This window comes from Zalophus californianus, chromosome 9 (assembly GCF_009762305.2).
Source record: "Zalophus californianus isolate mZalCal1 chromosome 9, mZalCal1.pri.v2, whole genome shotgun sequence".
NCBI lineage: Eukaryota > Metazoa > Chordata > Mammalia > Carnivora > Otariidae > Zalophus > Zalophus californianus.
In genome coordinates, this window is record NC_045603.1 from 120839502 (window position 1) to 120864651 (window position 25150).

Consider the following 25150-nt stretch of genomic DNA (forward strand, 5'->3'; position numbering starts at 1 on the left):
TGATGTTGAACATCTCATGGCCATCTGTATTTCTTTGGAAAAATGTCTATTCATGTCCTCTGCCCATTTTTAATTGGATTATTTGTTTCTTTAGTGTTAAGTTGTATTAGTTCTTTATATGTTTTGGATATTAACTCCTTATTGGATATATCATTTGTAAATATCTTCTCCCATTCAGTAGGCTGCTTTTTTGTTTTGTTGATGGTTTCCTTCACTGTGCAAAAGCTTTTTATTTTGGTGTATTCCCAATAATTTATTTTTACTTTTGTTTTCTTTGCCTGGGGAGACATCTAGAAAAATGTAGTTAAGCCAACGTCCAAGAGATTACTGCCTGTTTTCTTTAAGGAGTTTTATTGTTTCTGGTCTCACATTACGTCTTTAATTCACTTTGAGTTTATTTTTGTGTATAGTGTAAGAAAGTGGTCCAGTTTCATTCTTTTGCATGTGGCCGTTTGGTTTTCCTAGCACCATTTGTTGAAGAGACTGTGTGTTCCCAGTTGCATCTTCTTGCCTCCTTTGTCATAAATTAATTGACCGAATAAGCACAGATTTATTTCTGGGTTCTCTATTTTGTTCCACTGATCTTTGTGTCTGTTTTTATGCCAGTACCATACTGTTTTGATGACTACAGCTTTGTAGTATAGCTTGACATCTGGGGTTGTGATACCTCCCACTCTACACTTTCTCAAGATCGGTTTATTTTTCTAATTTAACCTTAGACCTGAAAACTTTGTCATGGATCAGCATGACTGTGTATTTTCTTAACAGTTTAGATAAAATCTTGACATTTGTTTCCTGAATTAAAAAAAGATACAAATTCACTTTGTTGGTGATTATCTCAGGTTGCTCATGAAGATAGATTGAAAACAGTTTTTTTAAATATTTTGATTACCAGTTTTTACTGGGTTGTCATTACTTGTAGACATCTTCAGTGGACAGAGCTAGTCAAACACATTTTTTTTAGAAAGAGAAAAATAAATTATTTTATTTAAAATAAAATATTTTATTAAATTAAATAAATAAATTATTTACAAAATAAGAACCTTGTTGGTACCAAATATAGTGAATGTAGCATGGCAAAATACTAAAAAGAATTCTTTTCTGTGTGGTTATGCCACTTAAAACAATGTATAGTTAGGTCCATTTATTTCAGTTTGATTTTGAATTTTAGAGGTTGCTTTATTTTTTTGTCTTCTCTTGAGGTATTAATACAATATTAACTATATAAAATGTTTACATGATTTTCCAAAGTCAAAATAGGGAATGAAGTATATTGGAAGAGATCTCACTTTTAGCTCCACTTGTTCCTTCTTGTTCTGTCCCTTTCATAAAAATTGTACTGTTTTCTCCTTTTTATTAGTTTTGGTTTGTTCTTTATTTAAAAAAATATGTAAGTAGTTGTGTTTCTATAGCATATGTTCTCTTTCCAACCCAAATGAAAACTAACATTCAGCACACACTCTTCTGTACTGTGCCTTTTTCCTTTCTTGGGGTATCCTGGAGAGCACTCCATAGCAGTATATGGGGATCTGCCTTACGCATTAGATGGCTCCTTTTTGTGGCAATGCTATAGTTTATTTAACCAGTCCCTAGTTGATGGACATTTGGGTTATTTCCAGTGTTTTGCTGTTATTAGTCTTGTAATGAATAGTCTTGTACATGTATCATCTCATATTTTTTGCAAGTACTTTTGGGAGTTGATTTTTATAAGAGGAACTGATGGGTCAAAGAGTAAATGCATCTGTAATTTTGCTAGATATTGCAAAGTTTACTGCCATTGGAGTTGAATAATTTTGTGCTCCCAATGGTAATATACAAGAGGGCCAATTTCTCCACAGTCTCACCATCAGACTATTTTGTATACTTTTGGAATTTTTGCTAATTTGAAAGGTAAAAAATGGGGCCTCATGTTTTAATTTGTATTTCTGTTATCATTAGCAAAGTTGAGCATCTTTTCCAGTGCTGAGGGCCATATGTTCATCTTTTGTCCATGTTGGGTTGTTGGATCTTTCCTTCTGAATTTTTAAAAGTTCCTTTTATCGGGGCTGTTATTCCTTCACAATCTCTTGCAATTACTACCCACCCCGCCCCCACTAACTTATCTTTATTTTGCTTATAGTGTTTTATTTTTATGGGTAAATTTTAGATGATTATTTATGTTTATATGGTCATTCTCTTCCCCCATTGGTTCTGGATTTTGAGTTAGGAATGGTTTCCCAGGATATAAAGTAACCCCTCCCTATGATCTTCCCCAGTTTCATATTTTACATTTAGATCTCATTTAGAATTTATCTTGGAGTGAGTCTTGAGGACTGGATCCAATGATACTTGTTTCCCATGTTGTTCTAACATGATTTATTAAGGCATCTTCCTTTTCCCCACTGACTGGAATGCCCTGTATCATATGCACTTGGGGTTTCTCTCTGGACTGTTGATCCCACTTTGTGTATGAATGCTCCAGTAGCACACAGTTCTAAGAATAGAGGCTTTATAATAAGTGTTAAAAATATATTTTTTAAGCAAAAGTCACGGTGACATGATTCCTGTGTTTATAAAAACCGAAAGTGTGAAATGGAAGCATTTTTAAAGATAACCCATGAGTGGGCTACATTTATTATTTTATTTTGCAAAGAAGGGAAGCAGGGCTTACAGAGGTTGTACAAACTCATCCAACATCACCCAGGGGGTCAGCAGTGGGACTGGGACCTGTGTTCTCAACTAACACATTGCATGATTTTCTCATAAAGATATGATTTTCTCAGAAAATATGGGTCTCTTAGCAAGGACCTAGATCCAAGTTGGATGCCTTCTCTTGCCACAAAATATTTTCTTAGTTTTGAATATTTAAAATAACACATGATTTAGTTTATTTTTAGCGATAATGTAGGCATTTTAGAACACTTGGAGAACCCGAATACTGACCCCCAGAAATATGTTAATATTTTGTTCAGTTATTTCCAGAATTTTGCTTTATTATGATCATGTTAAGTGGAAACAGTTTTGAGAGAATGGAAATAATATTAAGTATTTATTAAGCACTTACTTAAGTGCATTGATCAAAGTTGTTTAAATACATGACCTTCATTGTCATAAAATCCAACTAAGGATGCAATCTTTATTATTTCAGTATTACTGATGAGGGATGCTTGGCTCTCAGAAGTTAAGTAATTTGACTAACCTCCCAGAGCTGGTAAATGATGGAGCTTGGATTCTAATGTGGCATTTAACCCTGGTACCTGTGTCTCAACCACTGTGCTCATTGTGTTCTGTGTAGAGCGTTTTGAATTCTATTATTTTATTAATACATTAGCAGAAATGGTTGTCTTTGTTTCCTCGATGATCATATTAAATTTCATTTATAGTGTCACTTTTCTTTTAACATAATGAAATTGTTTATACCAAGCTGTAAGAGGGGGGAGTTAAAAAATATTTTTTTTCCTTCAAATATTAATCATAAGATCTCAGCATCTACACAAAGAAGGGTCTTGAATAATAAAAGAATAATTGTGGAGAGGGCCAGTGTGAGACAGAAAAACACATTCACTTTATAGATATTGTTTGCTGTTCACGCATTTTATATGATGTTCAGAGGGAGTTTCCTTTCCTATGTTGGCTGAACATCCTCCCGGCAAGTTTGTTTATATAAAAATTTGCATAACTACCTTGACTTTTTTCCAGCCTTTCCCAGATCCAAATTCCGAGTTAGAGATGAGATATGCGATACATGGTGATGTGTGGCTGAATTTGTCAATAGTTTGGAGCTTGATGTGCAATCAGAAGTAAATGAAATAACCATTTTCTGAACTGCCTCAAACTGCCAACCAGCTCAGCAATACACAGCCCACCATTTACTTTAGCGGTGACATCAGTGGACATATCAGTAAGAAAGATGAAAACTTTATCGCCATTATATATTTGCTCCCTTGGAGAAAGGGTGGGGAGGACATTTTGAAGAAAGAAGTGAATGAAATGCATCAGGCCAGTGTGAAATTACATTAGCGACTATAGAGGAGTGTTTTGCCGGCAACATTTTAAGGGTAATTTTGCATGTGTCTGTTCTGGGAGACAGCAAAAGGGTAGACTTCGGATTTACAAGCTGATTTTTAATTTTATAAAAAGTTAATGCTCTTATCGTTCCATTCTATGTACACATTGGATTTTTAGGGCAAACCAGGGTAGTTCCTGTCATCAGGAGATTGATAATTTAGTGCACTGAATTCATTTTTTCACCATGCCGTTCCTCTCCCTGATCTCTTTCCCCAGGATATTTTATATTTACTTATAAATTATGTACATGTGTTACTGTAGATCCATAAATCAGTAAAGTTTTCTTTCTTAAATTTTAAGACTAAAAAAAATATTAGTTGGCATTCTAATCGTTTTTCTTGCAAGTCAGTGCAGTGCAAGATGCATATATCCTGTTCTAAACATCACTGATCTGTCACTCTCGTGGCAGAGAATAAAACAGTCTGTTGCCTTAAGGAGCTTTAGTTGGGGACACATTTTATACCTAAACAAGGTTAGAAGCTTTTAGGGAGTATTTGAAAGTTGAATTGTTTTCTTCAGAACTGCCTGAGAAAGATTTCATAGTAAGACTAGATATTCCTACATTTTAAATTTTTTATATTTAAAATGGATTTTCTGGGGCGCCTGGGTGGCTCAGTTGGTTAAGTGTCTGCCTTCAGCTCAGGTCATGATCCCAAGGTTCTGGGATCGAGTCCTGCATCGGGCTCCGTGCTCAGTGGGGTGTCTGCTTCTCCCTTTGCCTCTACCCCTCTCCTCTCTTGTGCTTGCTCTTTCATGCTCTCTGTCTCAAATAAATAAATACAATATTTAAAAAAATAAAATGGATTTTCCTTCTATTTCCACCCCTCCTTTGTTGCTGTTCCAGTACAGTTACATTTCAGGGCTACATAGACTAAGGAATTAGGAACTCCATAAGCAACAATTCTTGCCTATCTTTTTAGAATTCTGACATTTAGTAATCTCTACTTAACAAACATCTTGTCAAACTAGATGACTGGTTAGATCACCTGGTGATTCATTATGTTTCACTTCTCACCTAGGAAATAAAAGGCTAGCTATTTCTGAAATAAGGGATGACTTAGTTAATCAGGATTTATCGTAGAAAGACAGTCTTTTATGTCTTACTATGCCAAATAACTAAGTGATAAGGTTATGATAACATTTGGAAATGAGTTTTAGTTATTATGTTTTTAATAGAATGTTCATTTACTCTCTGGATATAAATATGTCCTGTTAGCTTGCAGAATCAATTTAAAGCATCAATCTTAAAATTTTCAAAGCCTGGTGCTTTGTACAGGTAACTGTCTAAAAGTATTTTTTTGTGAAATACTATCATAATGATAGGTTCATGTATTTCCACTTATTAGATCCCTGCTCTGTACTATAAAGAACTTCTATTAAGAAAATATGTAAAAAGTAAATCTTGAGAGCTAGAATCATCAGTGTATATTAAATTTGTTATTAAAGTTGTCTTGATAATTTAAAATCCCCATTTCCATTATTTTTACTCTCTCACACATTCCTTTAAAATTTTGAACATCTTTCTAGATGTGTAGTTACCTCTTCTAGCTCAGAATCTGATTAGATTATCATTAAATTCAAAATCTACAAGAGGACATTATATTAATAAATCTTTAAAATATAAAGGAAATGGATTTTTGAAAGAAATATGTAGACTTCCAAAATTGATGCTAGAGGAATTAGAAAAGCTGAGCAAAGCAATAACCAAGGAAAACATTGAAAAATCTTATGTAATAATTACCTTTATAAAAGGTTCCTGTCCCTAATATTGTCTTAGGGATGTTTGATTCCAAGGAATGGCTAAAGAAATAAAAGATATAGAGGAAGGATATGGGATAATTTCAGAGAAAACAGTTCCAACAAGGACGGTTGGACTTCATGGGAATTGTGAAGTCGTTAGGAAGCAAATCATCTCTTTTAGGGTTTGTATGGTTCTTTGTCTCTGCTTTTCTCTGAACACAGGGTTTCTCAACCTGCTTCTCAGCATCTGATTGAAAAACAGTCACCTACCCGAGTCTACCTGGCTTTAGAGCCCCAGCATTCACCACCATCTGATTGTCTACAGCTAAGTGTCTCCTCATTCAAACTCACAAAACATATTCTTCTAAGTCACTGGCTGGCCAGTGCACTTTCTCTCCCCAAGTGCAGTGTCTGCTCCTGGTCTAATGAGCTATGGCCGGATAGTCAGGTCATGTGATTCACAGGGACCTGAGCATGGTTCACACAGGTACAGTTATTGGCATGACTAATGTAGCTTTATCGAGTCTGTCTTATTTTCAAGGAACAGCCATTCCAAAGGTACATAAATTGGCATAGAACCCAAAAAAGGAAATAGCCTCCAAAGAAAACTCCAGTATGGGAACATAAATGACTCTAGTCATGAACATAAATGTGCATTATTACATACATATTGTTATATAAACAAATGCTATGAAATTTTATTCATTTTTTTTTTTTTCGGGAGAGAGGGAGAGAGAGAGAGCATTTGGGGGAGGTGCAGAGGGAGAGGGAGAGAGACTCTTAAACAGGCTCCATGCTGGGCTGGATATGGGGCTTGATCTCATGACCCTGAGATCATGACCTGAGCTGAAATCAAGAGTCACACGCTAACCGACTGAGCCACTCAAGTGCCCCTGAAGTCATATTCATTTAAAAAGTAATCTACCAAGAGCAAGTAGTATTTTACCCAAGAATGCAAGGATGGTTAGATATTAGGAAATCTATTAATATCATAAAATTAATATGCTGTTGATATTAATCAAAAAGTCAAATAAGAAAAGACATCTAATGCTGAAAAAGCATTTGATAAAATTCGACAGCAATTCCTGATGGAGTATTTCAAACACTTGATTTGATGCTTTTTGCTCTTTCCAGTAAACCGTGAACATCCGTCATTTTTATAACCAGATGAGAATTGGTAAACGGTTTTAAAAGCACCTTTGGGAAGATAATAAATTTGTTTGTATTCTAAGTTCCTAGCTCATATAATGGTGTCTCAATAAATATTTTTAAGGAAACATTCCATTAAAACAAAGTAGTCTAGTTTTTGAGAATTGGTAAGAAAACAGAAAAGAGAACATTTGTCCTGTCTCACAGGAGACCTTATCTGAGGGGGGTACAGTACTCTTTTTATTTTTTTATTTAATTTTATTTATTTATTTGAGAGAGAGAGAGATCACGAGCAGGGGGGAGGGATAGAGGGAGAAACAGACTCCCCGCTGAGCACTTGATCCCAGGACCCTGGGATCATGACCTGAGCCGAAGGCAGATGCTTAACCGACTGAGCCACCCAGACACCCAGTACTCCTTTTTTTTCTTATGTATAGCATCTACCATCAGCAATGCCTTTGAAGGGCACTTTGCCATTCTTTAGGCGATGCCTTTGAAACTTGTCCTCTTTGCTTTTTCCACGATTTGCCTGTGGCTCCCTGAGCTCGAGCCCCTGTCCCTGAGCTGAACCAGTGCCCTATCTGACCACCATGCACACCTAACTGATGGCTATCCTCCACCTGAACAACTCCACCTTCGACTCCACATGCCGTGCCCTTTCTCTTTAAACAACTCAAAATACCTTAGGACAGCCTCTCGTTCTTCGCATCTTGTCTTTTGCTCTGCCTGCATCTTTCTAGTGTCTCTCAAATCTTTACCTCTGGCAACTTCACGACCCTGGTCTCGGTCTTTATTTTTGGTGTGCGCTATTTTGCAGAAATCTTCTGATATTCTCTTCCCTTTTCCGTCAGTCCGTTGCAACTAGATTAATCTTTCTCTATTGGATTTATAGGTCACTCCTCTGCTTAAAACTTCTAGATACAACATTTCTGATTGAATTATATATAATATGATTGGCTTGACATTTGCAGCCGTCCCATTCTGCCTTGCGAGTATTCCTTACTCCTACACCTCCTCTGTGCATGCTGCTCTTATTTCTCACGGGGACCATCGTCTGGCTCTTCTGCTGTCTTTGCTTGTGCTCTGTCCTCCATCCTTCCTTTTCTCACTTATGAAAAACTGACTCATCTTCATAATGTGCGGATCAAAGGCAGTGTTCCTTGATTAGAGTCTCCTTGGTATTTCTGATTTCTTCCATCTTCTGAACCCGCACATCTCTCTCATTCTCTGATGGCTTTAGTGTACTCTTTAACTGCCTCGTCTCTGTGAGAGGCTAGATTTTATTCAGTTTTTATATTTCTTGCAATGCCTGACATAGTCATTTATGCATAGTAGTTCACGTATGGATATTTTGATTCAAATACTGAATTATTTGAAAATACTGTATAGAAGGGCAATATGCATTTGTATTTCAAACATGTCAATGCCATTGATTTACTCTTCTTATAAGCCAGTCTCCAAGCATTCCTTTGGGAGGTCGTAATACAACTGAAAATATTAAACAGAACTATTATAAAATAAAGTTGTGTTGGTCATGTAGTTTATTTTGAAAAAGTGGTTTTTATTTTTTTATGTTCACATGCACATTTACAGAACTAAAATATTATTAGGGTGAAGAATAAGGAAAATTATTGTTATAACCTTGAGAGAGAATGTTAATTAAATTGAGGGACAAGGAAAGGGACAAATGCTTAAGATAACAATTTCTTTCCCCATTTGTGGTGACACGAAAACTTTATTTTCTCATATTGAGTCAAACTGCCAAGAAACCCTTACAACATATTGAATGGTATGATAAATATCTGCTTTTTAGAGCTTTGGACAGTGCCGTTGCTTGAAAAGCAAGCTTGAACTCCCCATGAGATCACTGTGGAGATAAATGCTTAAAAGCTTTTCAAAGCCATACTCCTGGCTCTATCAGAATTTAATTTCCCACTGATTATGTTTATATCGATTTTGGAACACATACCCACAAATATACTCAGCATAGCTACATCACTGATTATTTCCCATGCCTTGGGAATTCATCCCTATTTTATGTGCACATGGAACCCACTTATACTTTCATATACCTGGATACCTTGAGTTAATACTCTAGTTTTTAGACTAGACCATGAAAACGTCCCTGTGGTTGTTTAAAGGCTGTTTCTTTGTAACAGTTAAAAACAAATTGATGTATATGGGAACAGGTTTTATAAATATCCTATGCTTTATTAGCCATTCGGTCATACCTGGTTGGTTTCTGACCTGTAGTCAAACACAAAGGGCGTTTTTGAAAGTAGATTTCAACTGCATAACATCACAGTTCTGGAAACTCACAGTGGGTTTATGTGGTGAGGGGATATGTAAACATACTGAAGATCTTGGTTCCAGTCCTGTTGATGTTACTTTTAAGCAAATTACTCTACATTTTGAGCTTCAGTGTGGGGATCCTGACAGTATTACTTTCTAGAGAGTTGATGCATGTGCAATGAGATATGTAAGGGACTTAGCACAGTGTCTGCTATCCAACACAGCTTACTTCACTTCCACTGTTATCAAAACCCAAAATGATTTGATAAAAGAATTTGTTGACAGATGATGTTTTTATCTTCGAACTCTTTGTACCCCAGCGATTGGTGGATAAATTTGGTAACATACAATCACAGAACCCAGAAAGACTGATCTAATTCTTGACAGATGAGAAAATAAAGAACCAAAGACTTCAAATGACACACTTGCCACCCCAGGGCAGGTTACTAGCAGAGTGGGGTTTCGAGCTCAGATCGGGGGACTCCTCCTCGAATGGCCGGTGCTCTTTGCATTCCACACACCAGACATGGTGCTTTCTGCCTTCACCCTTTTTCCAGTGATGGTTCTGGGATTAAGATTCATTCAGTGAGATGTTAGTGGCTTCTAATCTCTTCTGTGCTTTAGTCATTCTTGCCTGGTCCGTCAGAGTGTTTTTGCCAGACTAGAAAACAGCGTAATGTTCTGTTATCAGTTCAGTGTGGAATATAATCTCAGGCATGTGTTCTTTTTTTAGTAGAATAGAAAGAACTTGAGCGGAAACCTCCCTGTAACATAGTTCATGAGTAAGTTATAATCTTCGTCAAACACGGCTCCAAATACCATCACTGATCCTGCCTCCGAAATAGAAACATCATAAAAGCCTGGAATGTACTGTGAAAGATATATTTTTGATGGTGTTTCGAAAACTAGTTAGTCCTTATATCATAAACCTTTAAACCTTTGAATATTTAAACAAAGACAATTTGTTTAAAAAGGACATTTGTTATTGCTGTGTTTTAGAAAAGTAAAGAAAAAAGAAATTAATACAATACTGAATTTAAAGTATAATAAAAAATATAAGTTAAATAGAGCACTTGTGAAAGCATAAAACTGTGCATAATTTTCTTTATAATGAAGTCTTTTGCAACTCTATCCCAGAAAATTCGATTTTATCATATAGATAATTTATCCCTTTCCAGGAGCTTTTGTATTTTGACTTGGCCACACTTAATTGGCAATCAGATGATCTCTAAAAAAAAAAATCTTATAATGTTTGTTAATAAGCAAATCTAAAGCTGTTGTAATAAGTTTTAAAAACATCCATACATATGAATATTTTAATATAGGATAATACAATTTAGTTATTTATTCTGATCAAATTAAAATCCGAAGTTTCCCTAACTCATGACTATTTGTACAAGAGAAAGTAAGTATCATAAAGAATTATCAAAGGAAATACATATGCAGTGATTTTAAATCTTAAAATAAGGAACCAGGTACAGCCTTGATCAGATGCACATGTAGTGGTATTTCTGTAGAAAAATTATTTCATAGGGTTATAATAGTAGTCTTGATTCAAGCTTAAAATCTTGAAAAAAGGTGTCCTTGCTACTTTGTTAGTTTGTCAGCAAAATACCTCCTTTACAGCAAGCTTTATACTTAAATAAAAATTTTGACACAAAAGAGACCCTCATAGTGTGATTACTCTTCAAGAGTTCACTTGTATTGGACAGTTTGTCATAGAAAACCTTGAAAGTAGCTATTCTGTGCTTTAAAAATAGATTTACAAGAAATGGCCAGAACTCATACATTTAAAAAATAAATGATCTTGTTAAATGAACTTTGAATTTTCAGCCGAGAGTGCATGTGAGACCAGCATTTCTTTACCACAATCATTATTGTCCTTATATTTTGGGATGAATTTTTCCTAATATTCTAGTATAAGTCTAGAGAATTCAGTTTTTTGGCCAAATTATCTTTATCAGTGTAAATCAGGGAATGCATGCTATGAAAGTCACTACTATCACACTGTTTTCAACGAATACTTGCAATATTCTGAATTTTTAGTGTTTTTTAAAATTTTTATTGAGACATAATTGACATATAACATTATATTAGTTTCAGGTGTAGAACATGCTGATTCATTATTTGTATACACTGTGAAATGATCACCACAATAAGTCTAGTTAATATCCATCACCATATACAGTTACAAAAAATTTTTTTCTTGTAATGAAAACTTCTAAGATTTACTCTCTTAGCAAATTTCAAATGCACAATACAGTGTTATTATCTGTAGCGACCATGCTATATATTGTATCTTGTGAATTATTATTTTATAGCTGGAAATTGATACTTTTTGATCCCTTTCACCCAATTCATCTACGCCCCACCGCCTGCCTCTGACAACCACCAGTAATCGGAGCTTGGTTTGGTGTGGGTTTTTTGTTTTTGTTTTTTTTTTAGATTCCACATATGATGAGATCATATGGTATTTGTCTTTCTCTGGTATTTTATTTACTTTAGTTCATTTAACATAACATCCTCAAGATCTAGCCATGTTGTCACAGATGGCAAGGATTCCTTCTTTTCTATGGCTGAATAATATTCCATTGTGTATATATATCACATTTTCTTTATCCATTCATCTGTCAGTAGACACTTAGGTAGTTTCCGTATCTTGACCATTTTAAATAATGCTGGCGTGAACATGAGCAGATCTTTTTGAGTTTGTGTTTCTTGTTTCTTTCAGATAAATGCCCAGAGGTGGAATTGCTGGATCATACGGTATTTCTTTTTTTCTTTTTTTTTTTTTTGAAGAAACTCCATACTGTTTAAGCTGTTATTCATTGAATCCTTTTAAAAGAAAACTCACCAAATCTTTTTGGCTGTCAAGGCAGCTATGTAGAAAGGGTAGACTCTACTTAAAGGCAGTAAAATCTTCCTTTTAAATTATTCTCCACTCCCCTTCCTTCATTTGTGTGTGCAATATCTTCTATACATTTGAATTGTGTTTAAGAGTACCACAAACACAGACTTTATGATCTCAGGACATAGTGATCAGTAGAGAAAAAGTGTTGTTCAAATAAATTTGAAATCTTGTTAGTGTGATTTCATCAACATACAGATACAGAACAGAATAGCACTAGGGGTATAACTCTGTATATTGAAATGCCTATTTTAAAATTTGGAAGATTAATTTTTCAGGTTGACTGGCAGCCTTTGGTCCATATACTATGAGATATAGGCTTTAATTGTTGTTACTTACAGTGTTTTGTGTTGCTGGCTCATGTTAACTCATCTGAGCCAGTTGTACTCAGCCATCCATTCCTTCCTTCCTGCCTTCCCTCCCTCATTCCCTCCCTCATTCCCTCCCTCCCTCCCTTCCTTCCTTCCTTCCTTTCTTCCTTCCTTCCCACCCTCCCTCCCTCCCACCCTCCCTCCCTCCCTCCCTCCCTCCCTCCCTCCCTTCCTTCCTTCCTTCCTTCCTTCCTTCCTTCCTTCCTTCCTTCCTTCCTTCCCACCCTCCCTCCCTTCCTTCTCTTCTTCCCTGGGACAGATGGTTGTTAAGTATTTTCCAACTTACTACTGCTTATACATTTTCCATTAATTAATAAAAATCAGGAAAGTTTCTCAAATTAGGTTCCTGCCAGGTCCAGGATGCTCCTAATGCTTCATTATTACCTGCTTTACCATCACTTCTGACTCCTGGGGAGTTCTTATTTTTGCCAATCGTAGGAACCCAATTGTCCCCATACCACAGTTACTCTTCCTTTAAATCACTGTCAGTAATGACAATTCCTTGGTAGTTGGAAATTGAAAAAGTTGATAGAAAATAATAATAATATCACTACCAGGAAGAAATAAAAGTCATTGAGTGTTCTCTTGTTCTATATGTCCATAGATTTTACACAGATTGAAACAGTACAGACCTGGGTTGGAATCTCTTAGTGTGAGAACTTGGGCAAGTTACCCACTCCTGGTCCCAGTGTCTCATCTGTGAAATGGATGTTGTGAGGATTAAATGGGATTTTATATGTAGAGCCCACTGTCACCGTGCTTGGCATATAGTGGTCACCCTTCTGTGCCCTCTCCTAGTAACAAGCAGGGAGCTTCTAAGAGTTCTTGACTGCCTTCCATTTTTGTATAGAGTTTAACTTTCTCCAGAATTTTCAGCACAGCTTGGGTGAGGGATAACACAAATATAAATTAAGTCTTTGGATATCACTTCATGTAACCATGTTTTTGATTCAAAGCACTTCATTGCATTTAGGTATTATTGAAGATCCTAGCAGTTACAAAATATCCACTTTTGCTGGTTCCATGGAGAAAAGAAGCTGGGTCCTCTGTGGAACAGAAATAAGAGATACTGTGTTTCCTTTCATTGCTCAAGGGCTTTTCTGTTGAGAATTTGAAAATTTAAAGTTTTTAATAGAAAAAAAAATCTCATTTCAGTAAAACACTTAGCTTCTTTAAATGGTCTGTCAGTCTCTTTAGTAAAGTATCATTGTAACATTGCTTTATAACATGGTTAAAAAGGATTTACCTAGCCCAACTGATAAGCAGTTGCTGGTGTGTTTTAAATTGGGTTATATGAGTTAAAAATGGGAGGACCAATGGAGGATATTTCACTATTTGGACTTTTTTATATTTAGGTAGAGAAATAAAGAGTGAATATCTATTATTCACTCATATAATTATCTATTTATTAGATAGATAATTAAAGAGTGAATATTTATCCTGAAAACTGCTGGGGCTTTAAATATGTCATAATCATTAATGAAACAAGATAGCATTTTGAAAATACACCTTTGGTGAAGTTAATTAAAACATCATTTAAAGAGTTAATTCATTATTTATAAGAACAATTTAAACCTTTAATAAAGTACATTCCCATACAGAGGACTCTGATTTAAATAGGTCGAGAAATGAAATTAGATTGCAATTTTTATTGCTTGCTTATTAGGATTCTGAAATTCTCATCTTAAGAAGTTTAATATTAAACGTATCTTTTTCACATTTAAAGTATATACAATCAAAATGAAAAAGAGCTAATGATTTACAGTCTTATGACATTACATACAGCTACACTGTGCATATTGGATAATCACTATCCAATAAGAGCTCATCTGAATTGAGATGTACTGGAAATGTAAGATTAAAATACACTGGATTTCAAAGACTTAGTATAAAAAAATATAATATATCCCAGTCCTTTTGATATTGATTACCTGTTCAAATGATAATATTCTGGATAAATTGAGCTGAATCAAATATATCATTAAAATCAATGTGATATGTTTCTTTTTTTAATGTGGCAACTAAAATATTTAAGATTACGTATGTAGGTCACATTATATTTCTACTAGACAGAGCTGCTCCAGAGAATGATTTCTGAAATAGTTAAAACATCACAGGTAGCCATTGCCTGAGGGATGCTACTTTAGGAGCAAATCAAAAATAGGCCAAACATAATTGGGGTTATGAAGGAAAATTTCACACACACAGTTTGAGAAAAAAAAAAAGGATGGAGAAAACCATCTATAGGTATAGAGTATAAAATAGGATAGAAAATTGACATCTACAAAATTAATTGAACATTGATAGAAATTCTTTAAAACATGCCGCTACTTTCTTGAAATGTAGGTTTTATAAGTCCAACAAATTTTATCATAGTCTAAGAAAATTCATATATTTCACTGAATATACTAGTGAATATTGACTATCACATGTATATTCAGTATCTGAAATACCCCTGGGATGCAATGCTTATTACAGCTCATGGCATAAAGTAGATGCTCAATCAATATTTGATGACCAAATAATGTGATTGATATAGGAGAGATGGGTAGAGATATTTATCGGTTTTGTTCATTGATTATCTGAGGAGATTAAAATAGTGCCTGGCCCATAGAATAGACACAAAAATATTGGTGCATGGTGAAATAAATGAAGACAGACACACACACACACATACTAAGTAATAAAGAAGGTAAAGTACTCAGAAATTACCCCCAATATATGTTCAACTAGTCCTCACTCTTCAGAGGGTACCAGTTGTTTTAAAACGTCACTATACAGCTGTTTTAATTATGCATTTGCTTTAACTATGATCCTATTTTGATATTATGTTATATTTTGAGTTATACATCCATGGAAACAATTGGAATAAGAAAGAAGCAGAAATTAGAGCTTCAAAAGTTCTGAACTTGTAAGCATCAGTTGTGTTGTTTTCTCTGGCTTACAACTGTGATGAAATCATGATCTCAGTGTCCTGGGATTGAGTTGGGCTCAACTCAATGTTGGGCTCCCTGCTCCGAGGGGAGTCTGCTTCTTCCTCTCCTTCTCCCCCTCCCCCCACCCCGGCTTGTGTGTGCTCTCTCCCTCTCTCAAATAAATAAGTAAAATCTTAAAAAAAAAAATCATGATTTCAGGCTAAAACAAACCCTTAGTGAACATAGGTATAGTAATTGGATGCTCTAAGGTTTCTGCTGAAACATTGATATCATTTATTTAGGAAAGAGTAGAAAAAAATAGGTGCATTCAAATTATAAACTTGTAATTGTAGAAATGTGGCAGCGTGAAATTTGTATTTTAAACACATTTAACATAAATTCCATTTATTTGGGGGGATATATAACACACATGTATTTCCCTTGAATATTTTTCTTCATTAAACTAACAAACCTGGAAGTGATTTCTTCACTATGAATTTTCATAAATTCCAGATACACAGTGTATTTAAATTGGCTAATGGTAAAATGAAGGGGTAAAAATTAAATCCGAGGCATATGAAGGGAATAGAGGAGGTGTAAAGGTGCTGTTTCTGCAGTTAATTGACCAGGAACTGTGTTGTTTGTAAAGGATTCATGGTTCAAACTGGCTCAAGCTTTTTGTGTCAGGATAGGTGATTTCCGCCCATTTACTTCATCAGTCTGTCCCCTGAGGTCCCTCTGCTGTCCTCTTCTCTCTCCACTGTATTCTCCAGTGACACTGAACTTTTGGTTCCTCCAACTCTTGTCTCTGGGTCTTTGCAAATGCTCTTTGGATGCCTTCCCTAAACCCCATCACTCTGTCTAATTCTGGCTTTAAATATCCTCTCTAGGGGGAGATCTGCCCATTGCTTGGTTTCTACTAAATCTTCTTGTTAGGAGCTCATGTAACTCCCCAATTGCCCTTTAAGGAACATCATTACCCTCTCTCCAAAAGGGGCAAAATCATCTAGCTTTGCATATGTTTATGTAAATTATTGTTCTAATGGCTGTCTGTTTTAAGGTGCTCTACAACCCGCAAACCTTCCCTTCTTTGCTTAGAATTTGGGGATTTTCTCATTTAAAAAAAATAATCTGAGGGGCGCCTGGGTGGCTCAGTCATTAAACGTCTGCCTTCAGCTCAGGTCATGATCCCAGAGTCCTGGGATCGAGCCCCACGTCGGGCTCCCTGCTCAGCAGGGAGCCTACTTCTCCCTCTCTCACTCCCCCTGCTTGTGTTCCCTCTCTCGCTGTCTCTCTCTCTGTCAAATAAATAAATAAAAATCTAAAAAAAAAAATCTGATTTTTCTCCCCCTAAAAACATGACAAAAACAGCTTTTCTCCATAAACGACTAGGAAATCATTTACTTCCCCGTGTTTTCATAAAATTCATAAATCTTGTCCCTGCTTAGGACATGTTACGAATTAATTGGTAGGACATCTATCTCTGAAGAGTTAAAGAATTGCCAACAGTGATCAAGCCTGCGAGCTCTCTCTGGCTCTTGATATGGTGTTGACAGCCAAGCAAAGAGCTTCTTCAATAAATCCACTCTCATATTCAAGTTTTTCCAGATGTGAGAAGTAATTAAGTCTTTGCATTTATTGAGGCCTTGTATGCTTTTCAAGAGGGGACTAACTGGCAGCTGTGGTGAATTAACTGCTCCAGTGCATGTGTATGTGTTGTGTGTGTGTGTGAATGTACGTATATACAAGCACACACGTGGCATTTGCCAATAGTCAAGCGAGATCAGACCTGAGAACAAAACACAACAAAGAGCTAATTTCAATAAACACCAAACATTGTTACAACTATATTTCACAGTTGAGAGCTGAGCGCTTTGTGCTTTGTCCAGTGATAACTTCTCCTTTTCTACTTTTGCCAAATGTTGAAGGAAAACAATGAGGATAATTAAATCATTTGTATCTGTTAAAGGATATTTTTTTAAAAAGAGGTGAAATCATGATTCTCATGAAACACAAAATAAACACACTTAAAATATTTTAACTCATTAGTGAATGAGGGCACCAGTAAGAAGTTAAGATTGGTTCAAAGGTGAATTTGGAAAATGAGTAATCAGGAATTGCTGAAATGAATTTAGAAATAAAGGCAAAAAGCTCTATTGACAGGACCAGTAATCAATTGCTTTTCCCCAGGACACAATTAATTTGCATTTGTATGGATAAAACATCATTAGCATTGTTACCAGTTTTTAACATTTTATGGTCTCCTGAGGCAGTTCAGACAGCAAAAGGCCAAATTAGCCAGAAGGTAACACTAGATAACACAGGAGGTAAATTTTTTTTTTTTTTTTTTTGCCAGTTTCAAAGTCTTTCACAATTCTTCCTGACACATCTCACATGAAATTCTAGGAAAGGGATACTTTTTGGGATAGCCAAGCTGTTTGTGCCTGACCCTTTGGTTCTGGTTACAAGGCTTACAGAGGCCACTCAGACCCTTGGGCTTCCCTCAGCAGGAAGGCCTGGGGAAGTGACTGTATGAGCTTCAGTGTTGTTCATACTGAACTAATGTCTCAAGTAAGCAGTGAATTAAATCAAAGTCCATCAGTTCACTGGATGCTCATGTAAATGTAGACTCTGAATGAGAACATATGCCCCTCAGTCAATACATCTGGAACAATACTTTTGATTTTGGCATCCCAACCACACCCGACCCAGAAATTGTGCCAGAAATGATTTGCAGTTTCTTGTTGTTCTCCTCCAATACCAGTTTGGATATATAGCTCTCGTTTGTGAATAGGATCTCTACTTGTGAAAACAGGAATATGACTACAAAAAATCCCCATTCTATTAAATCTTATTTTAATGGCATAATTAGTAACGGTGACAATTATTCAGGTTGCTTTGTATTCTTTTGATTTCTAATTAACAAACAGTAATGAAACGACCATTAAAAAGGCGAAGTTGGGCTTAATGAATGTAAGTTGTAAAAATAGATTGGGCTAATATTAAGCGGAGCTCTTGTCTTTTATAAAGAAGACTAATTGCCCAAGAGAGCATACATTTCTGGTTTGAAGAAACAATTTCATCCCCTCATCTACTAGTAAAGTTCTCTTTTGGACAGTTGCCAAACCGTGAGGAACTATGTGAGGCAGAAGTAAAACGACCAGGGGTTCAACTGAGACTTCTGGGAGGTAGTCATAAAAAAGAAAGAAAGAAAGAAAGAGAGAGAGAGAGAGAGGGAGGGGGGGAGGGAGGGAGGGAGGAAGGAAGAAAGAAAGAAAGAAAGAAAGAAAGAAAGAAAGAAAGAAAGACAGAAAGAAAGAAAGAAAGAAAGAAAGAAAGAAAGAAAGAAAGAAAGAAAGAAAAAGAAAGAAAGAAAAAAACAAACCCAGGCAACTGAACACAAGTCTATGAAAGACTGCCAAGACAGGCGAACAAGTCAGATGAACTAATTCCTCTCTCACCTAACCATTCAGGGGGAATATTTTGTAATAAGAAATCTTGAATTGATTCCTAAAGTGGAAAAATTCAGTTTATCTCTCGAAGTTTTCCCTCAACTCAGAACTGAATCTCCATCTATTTTAATTATTATGGATTTTCATTTTCAAGTCTCTCATCACCATGTTGGCAAAAAGCACGTGTTCTATCACTATCAAGAAAAGAGGTAAAAGTGATAAAAGTATGAAACATTGATCACAATCTGGGCAATTCTTACTACACATGACCTTAAGAACCCTGCAGACAGGGGAACACTGCAGGACAGGTATTGTTGGTACACAGGAGTTTCCTTGGCCAGGAGCTCTGTCCCAAGACCTGAATCACCCCTTGGACCTGGCAGTTGCTATGGAAATACATTTGCTTACATAAAAACATCAAACTCTAAACAGATTAAAGACTTTTGGGGGCACCTGGGTGGCTCAGTCGGTTAAGCGTCTGCCTTCGACTCAGGTCATGATCCCAGAGTCCTGGGATCAAGCCCCGCATTGGGCTCCCTGCTCAGCGGGGAGTCTGCTTCTCCCTCTACCTCTCTCTCTCAAATAAATAAAACCTTAAAAAAAAAAGACTTCTGAAAAAAAAAAAAGACTTCTGTATTGTAATATGCAAGTTAGCCCTTATCTTTAGGCTATTAGGCTGTATGAGGCTTTTCTGGCCTTTAAACACATATTGATATTATAGAGTCTTACCCTTTGAAATGAGAAGACCCTTTCATATCAAGTGCTTTTCCTGGAACTGTATAACTGTATAACTTTGTTGGACAGTTGACAAATCTTGTGTTTGTGAGAAGCTTTGCTATTTTTAAGTGCTTTGCTTTTAATAACTTCTGGCAATTTGGTTTTTCTCTTTAACTATGGAGAGGGATTAAAAAATTTGCCCTAGAAGATGTGGGAGAGCCACAGAGGGAAGTCAAGGGTCTTGCCATAAATAATGTGATCCCCACGTTGGTCTCATTCTGTATGAGGGCATGGATAGAGTACTAAAGTAAGAGGTAGGCAACGTACGTAAAGTACACAATAAGCAAAACGGATTGGCAATTGTACTGATATTCCCTTATTGGGGTGCCCCAAAGTGAAAATATATATTAAACATGACATTTAACTTGGTTAAAAAAAAGAGGGAAATAGGGAATTTTGAAACGTGATGGCTATCCATGAAGAACTTTCTTCTTATTCCCCAAGTTGCATCTGGGAGCTACAGACAAGAGAGCTTTGCTGTGATAAAGTGCAAGGCTTAAAATGTTTTCAAGAAAACTTTACATGATTTTTATATCATACTTACAGGAGAGAGAAAAAAAAGAAGATATATTCAATCAGAAGAAATAATGTATGTAGCTTGCCAAACAATCCATTAAGGAGTTCATCCAGCATGTCTTGAATGATGGTTTTTTTTTTTTCCTGCCTTATCTTAGCACAGACTATGCTTTATTCACCATTACATCCCCAGCACCAAGCACAGTCAGTGCCTTACATAGCAACACTTATTTAAATGAATGAACATAAAGCTCTGATTAAGTTTTGGTCCTGGTATTCCATTGAGTAACTTTGTGAAAGAGACAAATAATTAATTTCTCTTGGTCTTAATTTTGTCCTCTGTAAAAGAGAGGGCTTTTAGTAAGATTGATTTCTTAAGGATCCCTCTGGCTTTAAAATGCTGACTCTAAAAGCCACAAATGGAAAATGTGTGTTTACCTTGCATATGGTGTTTGGTTTTGCTTTCAGAACTTCTGTGTATAATCTCAACAGGTTATTTTCTTCCAGCGCAGTGGAGAGTCAATAAGAATGTATTACATGATGGGAAATGAGGAAAAGCAGCCGTTGAAGTCCACTGAAGGTAACTCACTATGGGATTAGATGTCACCATGAGCGACACAAGTCATCTGAAGCAGCTTTGGTGAAATTTTCTCCCCATGCTTGTAGAAGTTTGATAGAAAACCTTACAGAAATTGCTCTTCCCTTTTTCCAAATAAAGATAATGTGATAGATCTTCTATAGAATATTAGAACAGTCTTTTGGCAGAAGACTTGAGGGAAACAGAGGTCAGGCATTCTGCTCCCTTATGGAACAAATATAATGTGTAGAGAGATTCCTTGTAGAATTCTCTACACAGCTATGTTTAAAATAACATAGTTGTTACTTTAAAAGTGAAGGTTTCCAAATTCAGCACCCTTGGGGGACTTCTTTTTGGCATTTTGCTAGTAAGCAGGATATGTGATGCCATTAAGTTAGCCTGTATCAAAAATCATTTCATGAAAAGACCAACAACTATTCTAGAATACATTTTTTTTCAGAGTAGGATAATGTTTCCCTAAGTAATACTTCACAGAAGAATGTTAATTTTCTGGAGCATCGGGTATCATTAAAAAATGGTAGGTAAGTAGATAGATAAGATTAGATTAGATGAATAGGATTTCATGTTTCAGAAATGCTGGATTAAGAAAACCTAACCAGTTTTCTTGGTTGTGGGTCTTTTTGGAGTTTCTGATTTGTCATTACGCCATGTGGATCTCTAAGTGATAGGGGTAGAGATGAATATACAGGTTTTTCTAAACACATTTGCTTAAGAAACCTCCTTCCCCCTCCAGAGTATTCTGTGGAATTTTAGCCTCATGGAAAACAATTTGAGGAATCATCTATATCATATAGATGTTAGAATGTTTTTGTTGTCAGAATTTTTAGTTTAGGTAAGGCCAAGGCAATTAAGAAGAGAATTAATAATGATAAATTATGAGTTGTATAGACCCTTGTTATTGCCTAAATTGACAATAAAGGATTTTTTGAGAAATACATTTTTAATTATATAACTGATGACACGTTACATTATAAATATCTTTCCAAACTTTTCCAGGCATGTAATACACATTGAGGAATATATAAAGAGTGAATATTTTATAATATAAAAGCTAGTGAATTTATAAAAATTGACACAATGGGCAGACTTGGAAGAGCATGGTTATTATTTTTTTGAAACAATGATGTTTCTAGAATTCTTAAATGATATATCAACCTATGTTAACTGCAACTTCTCATGTTTAATGATGTTTACAATTAAAATAATACAGTAGCAATATAAGATTAACGGTCATAATTAACTCAGAATAGATTCTTTAAAGTGGTTCAAAGGGCTTTTCGTAATAAATTACTAGCCTTTAATCAGCTAATTTAAAGTTAGTACCTTTTAGAATGTGAGAAGTATGTGTTTGTCTCATAAAAAATTTAACTTAGGTTTGAATGATCTGGATTCACTATACCAAATCCAAGATGTCTGACATTCCAGCAAAAGCTTTCTTTAGATGGAGTTGAGAAGTCTTTGAGATAACAGGCTTTGGGCCGTGCTATCTTGAGTGTTATAGTGGAGTCATTTTCCCACAATCTTTAAGTGTCTCTCAAACTATTTTGTGAATGAATTAAATTAGTGAAATATAAATAAATGGTCACTTTTGGATTGCCTACCCAGTTTAGAGAATGTTGACTTTAAAAGGTCACAAAAGCGAATTTTGCCCATTGGAGTGGTATTTCCACTTGGGAGGCTCGCCCTGACTGACCTCTGCAATCCCATCCATCCACTCACACGCAGTTGTGATAAGAGGGTGAAGTGTGAGCTAAATACGGACGAGGCCTGGGCAAGGTCATTTCTGCCAGAACACCAGAGACTCCAAGAGCTCAAGGGTGCTGTAGTACAGAGAAAGGGGCTGTTCCCGAGAATTCAAAAAAAGAAAAGAAAAAGAAAAAAGAAAAAAGAAAAAAACCTCTATACATAAAGAGTAAAAATGAGGGTCCCTATATTTGAGGATGTAAAAGATGAAACGGAAGAGGGAAAAACAGAGGAAGAAGGTGAAGATGACACGGTAAGTGGGAACACACCAGCTGAAGGGCATTTGTTCTTCTAAGTTGATCTTTAGAAAAAAAGTATTTCCTTTCCTTGTTTTTCTGGACAGGTGTTTTTTAAGCCTGTTATTGAAGACCTAAGGATGGAATTGGCCAGAAAATGCACCAAACTCATTAGTGATGTAAGTGGCTTAAGGAATTTTTTTCTTATTTTGCACTCTGTGTGTGGCACTGTTATGTCGTCAGATCACTGAGTTGGGGAGAAAACCATGCACTCATCTGTTAAAACACAATTATTTTCCAGATAATGGAACTAAGTCCAGAAATTTGCATTGATTTCCTCAAGGTCACCTATACAGAGAATTTCTGTAGGAGCAGGTCTCCATGGTCTTAATCCAGAGTGCTGTCCCTTATGAATTTCACTGTCACTCTGGCATGAAATCATAAAGCATTGAAATTTCAGAGCACATTCCATGTGTGAACCACAAAGCCTTTTAACATTTGTATGGTGATGGAATTTGTTTCGGGAGGATCTCTGTCTAAACGAATGGTTTTTTAAAAAAACATTTCGGGGATTTTTCGAGGACTCTGATGAATGCAATAGTTTTCAAAACCAGAAAACAAATATATAATTTTGTATATTGTATATATATATGCATATGTATATAAACACATAAAATGTATTTATAATTTCGGGTTCATGGGCTACTGAACTGATTGGTAAGAATCCTGAACTAGATGATGACGGTATGAGTAAAAAGGAGCATTTTTCTCATGACTTTTTTCATTAACTGGGATCAGTGTATATCCTGTCTCTGGGGAATCCTAGATTTGTAGAACTATGTAACATATATATACACGTAATTATGTACTGGTAAACCAGTAAATATGTAAACTAGAATTCTAGAAGCACAAGGAAAAAGTATTGCTCACCAGGGAAAGAGCATTTAGATGCTCCTCATTAACACGATTCTAAGAGAGTTGCTGGTGCAGAGGAGAGATGACTTGTGAAAAGTGAATAGAGCCTGGGTCTGTAGAGAAGTGAGCACAATACTGGCCGTTTCTGTTGTAGTTAATGAGCAAAGTGATCAGAATATTTTGCAAATGTTTGTTTTCAAAGGAGGTCAGTCCGGGGTAGTGGGGTAGTACTTTGGTATGTTCTCTGAAGTCAACCTGCCTGCATCAATTTAACAGTAACGTTGGGGCAGGTTATGTAATGGGAGGGGGCTCAGTTCCTCAAGGGCAACATCTATTACAGTTTCTTTAAGTAACAGATCTGAAATGTTTGGTGAACTGTCTGGAACACTGTGAGCACTCAAGAGATGTTAGTAGGTTATTAACTACTACATCTGTAAATTATTTCTGTATCCATCCAGTCACATTTTATATATGACTCTCTGCCTCCTTGTGGCTTGTCAGAAAGAGCCAGAGGATGGTGGGAATCATACTCTTTCCATATATTTGATGTGTAATGTAATTGAATTTTTAAATGGAGTATTTCTTTGTGCTGTTATTGAGAGTTCTAAGCTACTGCATGTGAAAGTTCTTTGTAAACTATAATAGTGATGGAATGATGACAACAACAGTAACATCAGCCTAGTTAAGATTTATCGAGGACTATGTGCCAGGCATTGCAGCTTCTGAGATGGGTTCCACTGTTTTTCTCATTTTAGCGGTGAAGAAACAAAGACTCAGAGAGGTTAAGTATCTTGCCTGGGTCACACAGTTAAGCAGTGGGGAAAAGGATTGAACACAAAGCCCTCTTGACCTTAGCCATTCTGCTGTGTTTGCTCTTTCCGTATATTTCCCTGCACAGTTTATCTTAGTTTTACTGTTATTGATTACACTAATATTGGTAATAGGAATGCTACTATTTAAAACCTGAAGTTTCATAACTCCAGAAACAGTACCTCTTCCAGTGTTGTTATGTTTTTTATTAAAGGGTAATTGTGGATGAGCTAAAATATGTTATATAAACCATTGGAACCAAAGTGGCAACTTCAGTGAGTGAGTGATTTTGTTGGAGTTGTTTTGGATAAGATCATTTTTCAGTGACTGTAAAACCAACCTTATGGTGAGGGGCATGGCCTTTACCATTTTGCAAAAGCCAAAGCCCTGTTAGTCCTCTCCCATGTAGGAGAAATCAAATGCGTGGGAGTAATTTCTGTTTATTATAGATTTATGCTGCATGGCAGAATCTCTGTACTACTTAAATATTTAGATCACAGATTGTGGCCTAATTTATATTTGTGTACATGTTCACCTTTTCTTTCAAAATAGAATTCCATACTTTTTAAGATACTGGTTTTTAAAAAATTTTTAGAATTTGTATATTTACCAATGAAGAGTCTGAACAAGGACTTCTTTTGTCTCTAAAACAAAACTGAAAAGAGGAGTTCGTACCATCAT

The 25150-nt window shown here is 35.9% G+C and overlaps 1 protein-coding gene and 1 long non-coding RNA gene across 15 annotated transcripts in view; both read left to right on the forward strand.

Moving 5' to 3' along the window:
• Positions 1-20740, forward strand: part of LOC113922633 — a 53436-nt gene extending 32696 nt beyond the window's left edge. Inside the window, exon 4 of the long non-coding RNA XR_003520009.2 lies at positions 20675-20740. This is a non-coding gene — a long non-coding RNA (uncharacterized LOC113922633). The remainder of the gene's footprint in view (positions 1-20674) is intronic.
• Positions 1-25150, forward strand: part of NEBL (nebulette) — a 350953-nt gene that overhangs the window by 212994 nt on the left and 112809 nt on the right. For 2 of the 14 annotated variants that reach the window (XM_027594772.2, XM_027594780.2), the window contains exons 1-2: positions 22448-22761; positions 22852-22923. The exons of 2 other annotated variants lie outside the window; for them this stretch is intronic. In XM_027594772.2, the coding sequence (XP_027450573.2) occupies positions 22684-22761; positions 22852-22923 (150 nt within the window). In that variant the 5' untranslated portion in view covers positions 22448-22683. Of the gene's footprint in view, positions 1-22436; positions 22762-22851; positions 22924-25150 lie in introns of those variants that run through there. 10 more of the 14 variants (XM_027594773.2, XM_027594771.2, XM_027594774.2 and 7 more) reach the window with 10 other exon arrangements.